Source organism: Triticum dicoccoides, chromosome 2A (assembly GCF_002162155.2).
Source record: "Triticum dicoccoides isolate Atlit2015 ecotype Zavitan chromosome 2A, WEW_v2.0, whole genome shotgun sequence".
In the NCBI taxonomy this organism is placed as follows: domain Eukaryota; kingdom Viridiplantae; phylum Streptophyta; class Magnoliopsida; order Poales; family Poaceae; genus Triticum; species Triticum dicoccoides.
Genome location: NC_041382.1, coordinates 610,114,410 through 610,128,848, shown reverse-complemented (window position 1 = coordinate 610,128,848; position 14,439 = coordinate 610,114,410). Strand labels below are relative to the sequence as shown.

The 14,439-nt window shown below is 43.8% G+C and overlaps 1 protein-coding gene across 2 annotated transcripts; it reads left to right on the top strand.

The window, feature by feature from the left end:
• The first annotated feature begins 2,939 nt into the window (after window positions 1-2,939).
• On the top strand, window positions 2,940-13,849 carry LOC119355690 (CLIP-associated protein-like). Of its 2 annotated transcripts, none has more exons than XM_037622535.1 (21): window positions 2,940-3,380; window positions 4,025-4,180; window positions 4,286-4,348; window positions 4,761-4,829; window positions 5,040-5,205; window positions 6,751-6,912; window positions 7,483-7,580; window positions 7,769-7,843; window positions 7,921-7,989; window positions 8,072-8,157; window positions 8,228-8,345; window positions 9,187-9,285; window positions 9,384-9,741; window positions 9,938-11,688; window positions 11,790-11,888; window positions 12,248-12,352; window positions 12,442-12,516; window positions 12,615-12,683; window positions 12,781-12,849; window positions 13,079-13,180; window positions 13,363-13,849. In XM_037622535.1, the coding sequence occupies exons 1-21, from the start codon at window positions 3,045-3,047 to the stop codon at window positions 13,522-13,524; spliced, it is 4,287 nt and encodes a 1,428-aa protein (XP_037478432.1). In that variant the 5' UTR covers window positions 2,940-3,044; the 3' UTR covers window positions 13,525-13,849. The 2 variants fall into 2 exon arrangements, with proteins under 2 accessions (XP_037478432.1, XP_037478431.1); XM_037622534.1 differs by having other exon boundaries at window positions 9,893-11,688.
• The last annotated feature ends 590 nt before the right edge of the window (window positions 13,850-14,439 follow it).

Sequence of the window (14,439 nt, the reverse complement as noted above, 5' to 3'; positions counted from 1 at the left end):
AGCCGCCCGCAAACGTGGGTGCGAGGATGAGCGTGGCGTCGTGATCCTCGACAGCAACGACGGCGAGGACGCCCCCGGAGCGTCCAACCCGCTGCGCCAACCGGGGGAGGGTTGCAGCAGGGACGGCGGCCGCGGAGGAGGCGGCGACGACGACGGCAGCGACTACACGCGGTTCTACCGCCTCCTCGGCATGTAGAACTGCAAGGGCGACGGGCGGCGAGGGAGACAGCGAGGAGCAGCCTAGTAGTGTTTTTTTCTTTTTTGTGAATATTTTAAATATATACGAACTCGCCGAAGTTTAGTTCAATTTGCGCCATGTTTGTGCCGAAATTAATTTTAAAAACGTGGACGTCGTGACTGGGGGCATCACGCCCCCAGCACGCGGTTTGCGCCAGTGCACCTCAGGGGGTGATTTACAGCAACTCCAATGGGGTGACCCATTTCGTCCGCCCGCATCCGTTTGGGTCGGCGCGGACAAAAGTAGCGGCCCAACGCGCCGACCCAAACTCAAATCGTATCCGCCCGCCGTCCGCGCCGACCCATTTCCGGCCCAAAATTGCGCCTGAAATGCGTCGGCGTGGACGGGAAGCGGACGCGCCGCGCGTCTCCTCGCCGTCCGCCGCGTCCCCACCTGGCGGCCACCCAACCGCCACCGGTCGTCTTATTTATGACGACCACCGACAGCGGGCCCACGCGTCAGCCAGTGCGCGCGTCCTTTTTTAACCATGCGTGCGGCGGGGTCGGCCTCATCCACTTCTCCCGTCCACATTTGGCCCCCCACCACTTCCTTTGCTTCCTCGCCGACGACCGCAAACCCTAGCGCGTGCCATGGGCCTCTTCGGCAAAAGCAATGACAAGGGGAAAGGCATCCCCGGCGCCTCGTCATCCCGTGCTCCCCCTCCCCCTCGCCGTCCACCACCGGCGCGTTTTCGCCCTGGACGCCGGCGCCTGCACATCCCGGTGCACCAAGCGCGGTGGCACTGGAAGTACAGGCAGCTCCTTTCCTACCTCAACATGTCCGTTTGACCGATCCAAACGGACAAAAATTGAATCCGTTTGGGTCGCCCTGTTGGAGTTGCTCTTAGCGCCTACAGGGCGGAGATGCTCTCAGCCGCCGAGTCCAATCGCCGAACTACGGCGCTCGCCTTTTTGCACGACACAATCGACGGAGAAGCTTTATCGGGATCGATGCCCGACATGGGTTGCAGCCGCGCAGCCTGCACCACCGGTCCCTCTACGGCTGTATCGCCATGACCTCGGCCCTCGATCAGGCCCAGCGATGCCACGGACAAGTCGCAAGGGGACACCGGCGGGGAGGGGAGCGTGCGTGTGTGCGTCCAGGCTAGCCCAGACTGTGATCCCGTGCTCGTGGGGTAAAAAGTAAGAAAGATGCGATGGAGGAGGGATGGATTGGGTAGCGTGCGGGCGACAGCATGAGCGCCCCACTATTACCAAAAGCGAGCTCACAAAAATGATGGCCTCAGTAGATTATCATTGTTCCAGCGATGAGCCCCAGCAACGGCACGGACCGGAAGCCATCCTGTGCGCGAGCTCACTTGAAGCGTTGGTGAGAAAGAGATGGACGTTTCCGTTTCACGCACTGCCAGATGATGAGACGAGACTGCAAATCAAGCAAACTACTTCTCTCTCCGTTCCAAAATAGATGACCCAACTTTATACTAATTTTAATATAAAGTTGGGTCATCTATTTTGGAACGGAGGGAGTACTTGACATACTGCTCCCTAATTATACTAGCATGCCGTTACATTCCTAGACTGGAATGCACTTGTAACGTGCACGATCACATCATTCACCCAATATCTGTGTACCAGGCGTGGAGTGCAGAGGTAACCTACTAGTAGGGTTCGTTCGTGTGCACATACGACACTTAATAATTAATTAAACAGCGTGGTGGATCACCTGCATGCATCAAAGCAACGCAGCCATCCGGGATCCGACTGACAATGATAGCCGCCCTCCCTGCAGCTCGATCGCATGGTCCACGTACGTAACATAACATTTCCGCTGGTAAGAGACAAGGACGCAAGGGAGTTTAAGGCGGAGGATGATTAGTTCAGGTGTAACATCACACACACGTACTGCTGCTAGTTGGTGCGAGTAGTTGCCATGCATTACCATACGTACATCAAGCATCCCACCGAGCTAGCTCCGCGTGGACCATATATATCTATCTCAAACGAGACATGTTTTTGTTTCCTTGTGTTTGGTACAATAATGCTCTCTAATATAGCGTCTCATACTCCCTAACATGTACTCCTTCCCTTCTCTAATATTTGTCTGTCTAGACATTTCAATAAGTGACTACATAAGAAACAAAATGAGTGAATCTACACTCTAAAATATGTCTATATACATTCATATGTGCTAGTCCATTTTAAAACTCTAGAAAGGCCTATATTTAGAAACGGAGGGAGGATAGTATATATACCATCCATGTGGAGTCCTATGTATTGTAGTCTACGTGATGGCCACACTTGAGTTCAAAAACGACGCTTTTGCTCTCTGCTAACTCTCAGTTAATCACGGGGGGCAACGACTTGACTGTACGTACGGAACGACGTTTTGGCATGGACGGCGACGTTATGCTATGTCGTCGTCTTTGGCCCCTGATTTTCAAAGTCACTTTTCGATCCCAGGAATTCCACCTGTTTTCCAAGTGACGTTGTTTTAGTTCAAATCCCACACCCCACCCAAAATTCGGTAACGTGCTCCGCTTTCCCGGACTCCAGTTCATGGCACGCTTTTCAAGAAAGAAACGACCCCCGTTTCATACTGTAGCCTCTATGTATCCAAATGGAGGGCATAAGCGTGAAATGTCGCAACTAGCCAGGGGTGTCATTGCACAAACCCACCTAAAGCCCCAACCACCCTACCTCTCAGCATCCGTGTACGCTCTCACACTCCCCTCCCCCTCCCCTCGCCTCCGTCCCCAGATCCGACCACCCCCCTCGCCTCGCCGCCGGCCCCCCCTCCTCGCAACCGTACTGCCACACGGCGGACTCTCCGGGGCCCGCGCGCCGGAATGGAGGCGGCGCTGGAGGCGGCGCGCGCCAAGGACACCAAGGAGCGCCTGGCCGGGGTGGAGCGCCTGCACGAGGCGCTCGACGCGGCGGCGCGCCGCGGCCTCTCCCCGGCCGAGGTCACCTCTCTGGTGGACACCTGCGTGGATCTGACGCGGGACGCCAACTTCCGCGTCGCGCAGGGGGGGCTGCAGGCGCTCTCCGCCGCCGCCGTGCTCGCCGGGGACCACTTCAAGATCCACCTCAACGCGCTCGTCCCCGCTGCCGTCGAGCGCCTCGGCGACGGCAAGCAGCCCGTCCGCGAGGCCGCGCGCCAGCTCCTCGTCACGCTCATGGAGGTGAGTCGTCCGCCCTTTCGGTCGTGATGATCCCACTTGTTGTTTCTTTAATCTGTTATATTAGGGGGGAATGTGGTTGCTTTGGAACTTAGCTGGAGTTTTAAATTTGGTCCAATTATCTATCAGCATGAATTTGTTTTAGGTTTTGTGTGATGATGTGCTATTGAGCTACAATGCCGTTTCAAACTTCAATAATCAAGGGATTAGCTTTCTTAGTTTTGGGTCAAGTTTGGTTTGTACAAACGGTAAAATGTGGGTGGGTATCAAACGAAGATTCAAACTTCTCATATGCAGTTTGGTTTTTGCTCGACTGTTTTAAGAACCATTTACCCTCAAATATGCTGTTAGTTCACATGTAAAGATTGCTCTTTTCAGGTGTTGAAATGAAATCTATAATATGCCTAGTTGTTGTAAATTACATAATTCTTTCTTAATGCTTTGATTTTTATAGAGCATAAATATCAAAATATGCGTTATCTTTTCTCCTTTGTCAATGCTGTTTGTTACTAGTACTATGTTACCATTACTTTTACATGTAGACTTCTGCCCAATGAATATCAACAAATGAAGCCAAACATGCTCGCCTTGTTCTCAATGTTTTAGATTTATTACTAGGTAGCCTTCTGATTTCATCCATATCTCAGGTTTCTTCACCAACAATCATTCTCGAAAGGGCCGGAAATTATGCATGGACTCATAAGAGTTGGAGGGTTCGGGAAGAGTTTGTACTTACAGTGGCAACTGCAGTTGGGCTTTTCGCTTCTACGGAGCTTCTCATGCAACGAGTTTTACTCTCACCCGTGAGTCTAGTATTCAAGTCGATTTGTTACCGTACATTTTTGTGCATATCTCAGACTTTATGTTTACTCAATAGATAGATATGCTGAGACTATCTGGCTTCACAGGTCCTACAGTTGATGAATGATTCGAACCAAAGTGTCAGAGAAGCTGCTATATCTTGTATTGAGGTTAGCTGGTTTCATACCATTTTTACCTGCTTCAGATGATGCTTTTCATCTTTTGTCCACTTATATTCCTTCCCATTTCGCGCTTTCGGATGCCCAACATTCGTCTTACTCAATTTTGCAATAGTTCTGTCCCACTCTGCGAGTTGGATAGGCTGAACCTTTCCTACAAAAATACTCAAACAATCAATGTAGTCCCAATGCCCTTTGCTTCTAGTTGCTTTTCACTACTCCCTTGCCCTCAGTTTTATCTGTTTTTGTGTGTTTTAAAAGTAGTTTATCCCATGCTTTCAAACTATTGGTGTAATTAGTAGCATCTGTCCATACTAACTAATTGCAGCCTGTACCCGCTATCCAGGCTATGTAAAAATTATACGGCAATCCTAATATCACTTGTCACTTTTTTCGATCACAGGAAATGTACAAGAACATGGGATCTCAGTTCCACGAAGAGTTGCAGCGCCATAATCTGCCTACATACATGGTAGTGTATTTGGCTATCTAGTTGTTTTTGGCAGTTGCCCTTTGCTTGCTAGAAATCCACTTGATACTAGTGTCTCACTCTTAGTACATCTGTGTATTTTGGACTAGTATCTGGTACTATATATGATTGAACTTTACGTGTCCATTTTTAAAGGTCCGCAAAGCAGTAAACCTGGATTATCCTAATTCATGTATTGTCCGATATCTGCAGCTAAAAGAAATAAATTCAAGATTGAATAGAATTGAACCAAAGGTTCCCGCATCTGATGGTACTGCAACACAGCATAAAGTTGCAGCATCTAGATCCGTTAGTGTTAACCCAAAAAGAGGCAGCCCACGGACAAAAAGCACACCGAGGGAAAGCACATTATTTGGAGGTAAGCTCTATATTTTTGTCAGAAGTTCACACATGATCATTCAAATATATGTGTTTGCATTCAACTATAGTTGCAAGCCAAGACGATCTATAACTGCAATTTGTCAGTCTAGGTACTGTTTAGGCACCAAGAGATGTCCTTTTTCCATGTTTATATGGGTGAACATTTGCGAATGCCTGAATGCTCCTAACCAGCTCATGATAATAGGATGGACTTACACATGAAGAGGATTCACTTTCAAAACCAAAACAATCAGCACTGTAGCTGATCGTGTGCTGTAGTTCTATAGTCTGTATTTTGTCAGCAAATTAAAACTGAAGTCCAGCTTTTGAGTTACGTATACGGGAATTGCACCCAGTCAATTCATGTCCCCACCACATATGTCAATAAACATTGGAACCACCTATTCACTTGCTCTAAGTATGTTAAAGTGGCTCTCCAGAGATCCTAATGAGATCTTGCATGATTTAAGTGCTTGCGTGGTGTCATCCAGTAAGGAGTGCCCACATGCCGGACACCCTATCTTCTTCCTGTTCCTTTTCTCCCATTTTCTTCCCGTCACTGTCGGCTTCACCACTCTCCTTGCTGCCACTCATCCCACATGGGCATGGAGCCGTGCCCTGAGTTCTTGGGCCACCCCTGACCAGAGTCAAGGTTCAGTGATAGTCGGGAAAGAACTGACCACAGGGAATGAGATGACGAGATCAAAGTCACCGTTAGAGGCTTGGGGCTGACAAAGATCTTACTCGGTGTGTGTGCCCAGACCAGATCCATGCGCACCACGGCTGAGAGTGGTCCTGCTGATTAGATGACACCATGGATTTTGAGTCGCGCGACTAGTCGTCGACTAGTCGATGAGTCGCAAAAAAATGTCGACTCAACTTAGTGTCGACTCGAGTCGGGAGTCGCGACTAGTCGCAACCGTAGGCTCGACTTTTTCCGAGTCGCTACCCCAGAGCGACTCCGATGAGTCGCGACTCGAAAACCATGGATGACACATTGTGCCCTGTCAACATGCCACATAAGTGGCCAGAGCTAGCAAAACCAGATCTGAGAACTACCCGTGTACCCTGTTAACAAATTTAGGTGGTGAATCTGTGGTTTCAGAATTTGTGGACCATAGTGACCAGGGCGTGCAAGTTCGAGAATTCGTTCATATAATTACTGTGAAAACATATGATATATTCTTAATTTCAAAATGCAGTGATAATATGCACAAAATGTCTTTGAATTTATTATCTGAAAGTAATCATTAATACTTTAATAGTACAACATTTGAAGTCCATTTCATGTTTTGAGATGCATCATTTTTTTATCCAGGTGAAGTACTGCTATATTTGTTTCTTTATTTATTTTCTTCTTACTTTTGCTCAGTGTATAATCCAGAAGCCTTTAGTTGAGCTATGTTCCCTGAAACTTCTTTTTCAGCCTGTAATCTATTAGACTTAACAGAAAATTTCATTTTCTGACAAGTCAATGTTTTTATGGTTATTGCCCCTGCCACATGGACAACATGTTTCTCTACAGTAATTTGATGTTTTACAGGTGACACTGATATAACTGAAAAACCAGTGGAACCAGTAAGAGTCCACTCAGAGAAAGAATTACTTCGGGAGTTTGAGAAGATTGCAGCTACTCTTGTTCCAGAAAAGGACTGGTCAGTTCGTATTGCTGCCATGCAAAGGATTGAAGCACTGGTTTATGGAGGTATGTCCACATCTATACCTATTTTTCTTAACAAAGCTTTATGCAATTATGCTCGGCGTTAATTACCTCTGTAGCCATTAGCAAAGAAAAAAAAACATCTGTAGCATAGATTTTGCAGTACGTCTTTGATCCCACAGCCAACTAATATTTTGTCTAACCAGAAAGGGACCCTCATTACTAGGACTGATGACTAGGACGGAAACATTTCCCCTTTATTTGCCGATAAGTGAGCTTTTGAAGTATGCAGTGAAGTGAAATAAACAGAAGGTCCATCTTTTATAAAAATGAACATCTTTTATTATAAACATCCTATTGTGTAGTAATATTGGCTCAAAGAACAGAGCAATGGTGCAACCTGCAGTTTTGATGACATACCTTACTGTTTTGCAAGGCCTTCATCATTTGGACTCAAAAGGGAAAATATTATCACAGTCCAGTTACACATAATAGTATAATATGGGGTTATTTGAGAATTAGTCCGTCAACATTCTTAGCATTTATGTTGATAAATTACTCGATAATTTGATGTTCTATGCTTAGCTTTAAAATGTTCTATTTATGTTTCTCCAGGAGCTATTGATTACCCATCGTTTCTGACACTCTTGAAGCAGCTGATTCCTCCATTGTCTACTCAGCTAGCTGATCGACGGTCTACCATTGTAAAACAGGTATCCACCCATTTCTCTTCTTTTGATAAGCATCTTTTATCAAGAAACCTATTTTGATAAGTATCAAATTGATTATCTCCAACGCTTGTCTTTCCCTCTATTTTCTTGCTGTCAAACGAGTTGAATACTTGATCAGATGAATGTGCTCAAATTGAAAACTTACTTCCTGTCATGTTTTTTATGCCCAGGCATGCCATTTACTTAATGTGCTGTCCAAAGAACTCCTTGGTGACTTTGAGCCATGTGCTGAACAATTTATTCCGGTAAATGATGCAAACAGTTTTTTCCTTCTGTTTTGCTATATTGTTTTAAGAAATCTAAAATATTGTGAAATTTCCAGATGCTTTTTAAGCTTGTTGTTATAACTGTGCTTGTCATCGCTGAATCTTCAGACACCTGCATAAAAACTGTGAGGAAATTTTATTTCAATATATTTGCACTTCATGGATGCCATTTGTTTAGTCTCTTTTCTGATATGGGACATCTTGCAGATCCTGCGAAACTGCAAGGTTGCACGAATTCTTCCTCGTGTAGCTGACACAGCCAAGAATGACCGAAGCGCAATTCTCCGTGCTAGGTATGCATGTTGACACCGTCCAGTGTACATGTTTCTTCAAGCTACTCAAGCTTACATTTTACTGTACCAGGTGCTGCGAATACGCACTTCTAATATTGGAATATTGGGCTGATGCCCCGGAAATACAACGATCAGCTGATTTATATGAAGATCTAATAAAGTGCTGTGTAGCAGATGCTATGAGTGAGGTATGATCTGTTCGCTGACCTATGGTGCATATAGTGTGTTCATTTTCATTTCAAATCAGGTAGTTAAATAAATTATTCAATATGTCGCACTATCAGACACACAACAACTTCTCTGTGTGTCGTATGCTAGTGTTTGTACTTTGTAGAATTGAAGAGTCCAGTCATAGTTCCATTCTGTTGAAATCAAACCAAGCGGAATGTTAATTATTTGCAGCACACCAGAGCGAAACAACAAAACTTGTTACTCAAGCAGCAATGCTGCAATGATACCCACTAGGACCCTGACTCAGCCTTACATTTCAACCTATCCCCAACTGGCTGTCTACATGACTGGAGAGGCATCAATATGATATTGCCCAGACAGAATCTATGTAGTGCTGGTTTGCGTTCTGTTTGCAGATATACTCATGAAACAATGTATCCATTTGGAAATACGGTAGCTTGTTTGGCATAATAATGAAGAATATAGGTTGCTTTCTGTTCATAATGTGTATAGAGTAATAAGCAATCTGTTTCTGAGGAACTAATAAAATTATGAGGGATTCTACTTCATACGGAACTGGTGCCTTTTTTCTCTGCTTACCCTTGCATGCCACCCAAAAAAAGTTCAGGAGACAATAATGTAGCAAATGACAAGTCCATATTCTGAGTTCATGCATTCTATTGGTAGTATATGATGATATACCTGCTTATTGATGGGCATAATTGTTAAAACTAGAAGGTTCTTGAGTTATCTCATCTCTGATCTCTGTGCCGCTGCCTGCTGGTATGCTGGGACCATTGCGGCTCTGTCCACATTCATTCTGATTATTTTTGTGTTCCATGCTGTTTCTGCAACTAGGTCCGTTCAACTGCAAGAACTTGCTACAGAATGTTCACGAAAACATGGCCTGAGCGCTCTCGCCGTCTTTTTATGCAATTTGATCCTGCCATACAGAGGGTACGACATGCTGCTTTTCTCTGTGTTTCTTCAGATCTTACTTTTTTTGTAGCTGTAACACAGCCTAAATTCTAATGTACAATTGGCAACTGTTGCAGACAATAAATGATGAGGATGGTGTGCACAAACGTTATGCTTCTCCCTCACTTCGTGAGAAGGTTCTGCAGCCTTCTCGCACTTCATCTCATGCAAGTGGCACTCATATGCCTGGATATGGCACTTCAGCTATTGTTGCAATGGACAAGAGTGCAGCTATTTCTTCAGATTCATCTCTGCCATCAAACAATCTTCGTTTATCACAGTCAAAGACAACCAGCAGAGTTTCTGATAGAAGCCTAGAAAGTGTGCTCAGTTCAAGCAAAGAAAAGGTTTCTGCTATTGAAAGTTTGCTGAAAGGTGTTAGCATATCAGATAGGCAAAATTTCTCAGTTGCACGCTCAACAAGCTTGGACCTTGGTATTCTTTAATCCGCATATACCTTTCTTTGAAGAATTCGAATGCTTTTAATAGTGTATTCCTTAGAAATCACCTGACAAAATTATCGTTTCTACTTTCTCCACTGATCGTTAGAATTCTAGTTTCTTATTATTTTTTAATCCTAGTGCAGGGGTTGATGCTCCATCATCTCGTGATCCTCCTGTTCCTCTTGCAGCACCAGCTTCAAATCATCTATCTCTGCAGAACTCAGCGTTCTTGGATTCAACCATTCCTAGCATCAAAAGTTCTAGTACACGAAATGGAGGTTCCCGCGCATTGGATACAATGACGACACAGTTGGCCACCAAAGAGCGATCGAGGTCACCATATTTGAGTAATCTATCATCCGAGTCCATGACGGGCTTATCACTGCCTTATGTAAGAAGATCTTCAGAGAGGCTTCAAGACGGAATGGATGAGAGTAATGATCTGCGGTCAACCAGGCGGTTTCCTCAAATGCACACAGAAAAAAACTATATTGATATGCCTTATAGGGATGGTGCTGCTCACAGAGATTCACATAACAACAATGTCCCGAATTTCCAGAGACCTCTTCTAAGAAAGCAAGTAATGTCAAGGCCTTCTGCAAGTAGCCGGGACAGATTTGATGATAGTCAAGTACCTTCCAATGATGTATCTAGATATACAGATACTCTGGCTACTCTACACGATGCACTTTCTGAGGGTCTCAATCCTAGTTCTGACTGGGTAGCAAGAGTCTCTGCTTTTGATTTTATTCGGAATATAGTGCAACAAGGTCAGAGAGGTACTCAAGAAATTATTCAGAATTTTGAAAAGGTCATGAAGCTATTTTTCCGCCATCTGGATGATCCTCATCATAAGGTTGCACAAGCCGCTTTTTCTACGCTTGCAGAGATTATTCCTGCTTGCAAGAAGCCATTTGAGAGTTATGTCGAAAGAATTTTGCCACATGTCTTTTCCCGCCTTATTGATCCAAAAGAGTTGGTAAAAAAACCATGTTCTTTGACTTTGGAGATTGTTGGTCGATTATATGCAATCGATATGTTGCTACCTGCCCTAGTACGCTCACTAGATGAACAGAGGTCACCAAAGGCAAAGCTGGCTGTTATTGAATTTGCAAACAGATCGTTCAGTAAGTACACGGTAGATTCTGAAGGTTATAGTAACAGTGGCTTCCTTAAGCTATGGCTTTCAAAATTGGCACCGTTAGTGAATGAAAAGAATGCAAAACTGAAGGAGGCATCTATTGCTGGTATCATATCTGTGTATTCTCAGTTTGACTCAACGGCAGTGTTAAATTTTATTTTAAGTTTATCAGTTGAAGAGCAAAACCTATTGAGGCGTGCCCTGAAGCAAAAAACACCTCGTATTGAGGTTGATCTGGTGAACTACTTGCAGAGCAAGAAAGAACGGCCACGCCCTAAATCTTATGACCAGGCAGACTTTGGAACTTCTTCCGAAGATGGTTATGCACAGACATTGAAGAAGAGCTATCCTTTTGGGCGGTATTCTTCTAGTTCCCTTGACGCCGAAGTGGGAAAGAAGACCACTACAGTGCATGAACCAACATTACATAATGTCTCTATGGCCCGAACAACTTCGGATATGAGTGCCGGTACTAATCAAAGCCTGGAACCGGCCTCAGGAACTGAAGTATTTTTAAATAGAAGTAGAGAATCAAAGAATAATTTTAGCTCAGCTGTGGAAGATAATCGTTCTTGGACAAACTACCCTGAAAAAACCGATGCCTCCTTAGATGGTGAAACCGCTATGAGCACTCCGCGCTTGGATTTCAGCCAACTGCACAGCCCTGATGGGCATAATGCTGTTGGTTCAACTACAGGAAAAGATGTTCAGGAGACAGATATGGTTGTAAACCTTAGTTCTATAAAGACCAGCATACATGCTGACAGCGGCTTGAGCATACCACAACTTCTTCATCAGGTACTGATGAAAAATCCTTTTACTTGATTGTGTGTACTGCTGTGTCTTTTTCTTTTCTAAATCTTTGTGAAGCATTTTAATTTATTTTTCTCACTTTGTAGATAAGCACCGACACAGAAATATCAAGTTTGGAAAAGCACGAAGCATTACAACACTTGATTAAGGCTTCGCTTGGTAATGACAGCTCCGTTTGGTCAAAGGTTTGCAACCTGATTTCCTTACAAAATGTACCTTAAGTGCTTAATTTTACAATAGTTCAGTTTATTTTTTCTATTTCTCAGCAAAAGAATAATGGGTATTTGAAAAGCAGGGTTGCATTTCAACTTATTTTAATGCACAGCGGCATTTGTAGTTTTGCATATACAAATGCCACAGCAGCATGTTATGTTACCTTTTCTTGTATATTTCCCTTTTTTCGTTGCATAAATATGTGAAATCATTATTTCATTACTAGCTGTGTTACCAGAGGTGTAAAGTTAAAATGGAATATATACTAAGCTAGAGCCGAGAGGTTTCAAACTATTTGCATTCTAATTCCAGCCTTTCAATTCTCCAACAGTATTTCAATCAAATATTAACGACCGTACTTGACGTGCTGGGTGACTCCGATCCATCTACTAGGGAGATTGCTTTGTCTTTAATTGCTGAGATGCTCAACAATCAGGTCCACTATCCATGCCTTTGCACATTAAGATTAGTTTAATTAATTGCCGCTTCATTTCTTGATAGTAATAATGCTTATTTTGCTCTCAGAAAGACGCTATGGAAGAATCTATTGAGATTGTTCTTGAAAAACTTCTGCATGTGACGAAAGATGTGGTGGCAAAGGTATACCTGCCTTTATTTTCCTCACTATAACACCATTAGATCTGTTCTTTGTTCAGCTTTGGTGTTTTAGTAACTTAATATTCTTTCTGGGCATGCAGATTTCAAATGAAGTGAACCGATGCATAAATGTTTTGTTGGCAAAATACGATCCTTTCAGATGTCTTGCTGTATGCACAAATCATTTCTCTTTATGTATCACCGTTACTTTTGTTTCTGCTTGGTGTATTTAACTTTACTTCTTCATGGTCATTGGTTCTGCTGCAGGTTGTAGTACCTCTTTTGGTCAGTGATGATGAAAAGATACTCGTTGTGTGTATCAACTGTTTGACAAAGGTATCTCATATACAGTGTTCTAAAAGAACATAGACCCTTGCTACCCTAGGCAGGCAGCTGTAGTGCGTTTCATTTCTCATTATATATGCATCATGTGTGAAAATCTACTTAAATTCTTCGTTTTGTTGTAGAGTAGTTCTGGCCTATTAGGAACATACATAAACCAAACATATCTAATATGTTGAGCAACCAGTTTTGACTGTTAACTTTCTTGTGATAATCTCTGCAGCTTGTCGCGCACCTTTCCCAAGAGGAATTGATGGATCAACTGCCTACATTTTTGCCAGCACTGTTTGATGCTTTTAGTAACCAAAGTCCAGATGTTCGAAAGGTGGGTACTAATCTAGTGCAGATATTATCATGGCGGAATTCCTTTCTATTTTATTTATGATTGTTATAAAACTGCCAGTAGATGCAGACTGCAGTTGCTGACTGGCATGGGAATTGCATGTGCTTGGAATGAATTTTTCTTGTGCATGAATTCATAACTGATACTACCTACACATTTTTTAGAGTGTTGTATTCTGCTTGGTGGATATCTACATCATGCTCGGGAAAGCATTCGTCCCGTACCTGGAAGGGCTGAGCAGCACGCAGCTGCGCTTGGTGACCATCTACGCCAACCGGATTTCGCAGGCAAGGTCCGGCACGGCGATCGACAGCGCTAACCAATGAGATGTAACATTCTTCTGTTTTATATGGACATTTGTTTGGTAGGGTGTGGGATTTTTGGGGGGTCCCGTTTGTTTGTGTAGGTTTGTGTATAGTATATAAGCAAACGATTCCCTTGTATTGGGGAGTTTCCTGGCTTTGGTTCTTTGTGTGATTATGTATTCCTTCTCTTTTTTTGGTTAGCATGTGGAGAGGAGAGTGTTAGCGAGCGTGTGTTGTCTTGGGTTGTACAACTAGGTGACAATGTACAAAGAAAGGAGATGTAACGTACTGGAGAAAGTGTGTGCAAGTTTTGTCTGGCCCTTTGAATTACGTTATTGTTCATGAATTCTCAGCTGTGGACTTGTATTGTTCTGGTTCTTGATTTTAGATCCGTTAAGAGGGCTGGTCTGGTTCTTGATTGTAGATGTGTAAAGAGGGATATGAAGGACTGAAATATCACCAAAGAATTAGCCATGAAGAGGGGTGTGTGGAAGTTAGCTATTCATGTGCTAGAACCATGGCTTGTTTTTGAGATCTTATGGGTTTCAACTTGTTTCAGACTGAAAGACTTTGTTGTCGTTGATAACGGCAAGCCCTGTTTGTGTTCCCGGTTCCGCGGCAACTTTTTTTGCGGGGATTCAGAGAGATGATGTTAGGGCATCTTTAATGGCAACTTGTAAAAATCCTCCCACATTTGTCCACGGAGGAGGGAGCAGTTCACAAACACGAATGCGGGAGAACACCATCCAATTATAGCCGCATACATTTGGCCTTCCGGTTTTTTCCTAGTCTGCATGAAAGTAGCCACATGCAAAGTGTACAGATGTTCAAATAGCCACATGCAACACTAGTTTAATTTTTTTTTAAAATCAAATATTACATCCCAATATTGGTGTCCCTTTTCATTGCCAATTGATGCTCAATCAGACCTTTCTT

What these genes read in the sequence shown, in the direction of transcription:
- LOC119355690 (XM_037622534.1), top strand. Translation starts at nt 3,045, where the DNA reads ATGGAGGCGGCGCTGGAGGCGGCGCGCGCCAAGGACACCAAGGAGCGC. An exon ending in GGAAAGCACATTATTTGGAG is followed by an intron (nt 5,206 to 6,750) that starts GTAAGCTCTATA and finishes GATGTTTTACAG; the next exon opens with GTGACACTGATATAACTGAA. An exon ending in TACCACAACTTCTTCATCAG is followed by an intron (nt 11,689 to 11,789) that starts GTACTGATGAAA and finishes CTCACTTTGTAG; the next exon opens with ATAAGCACCGACACAGAAAT.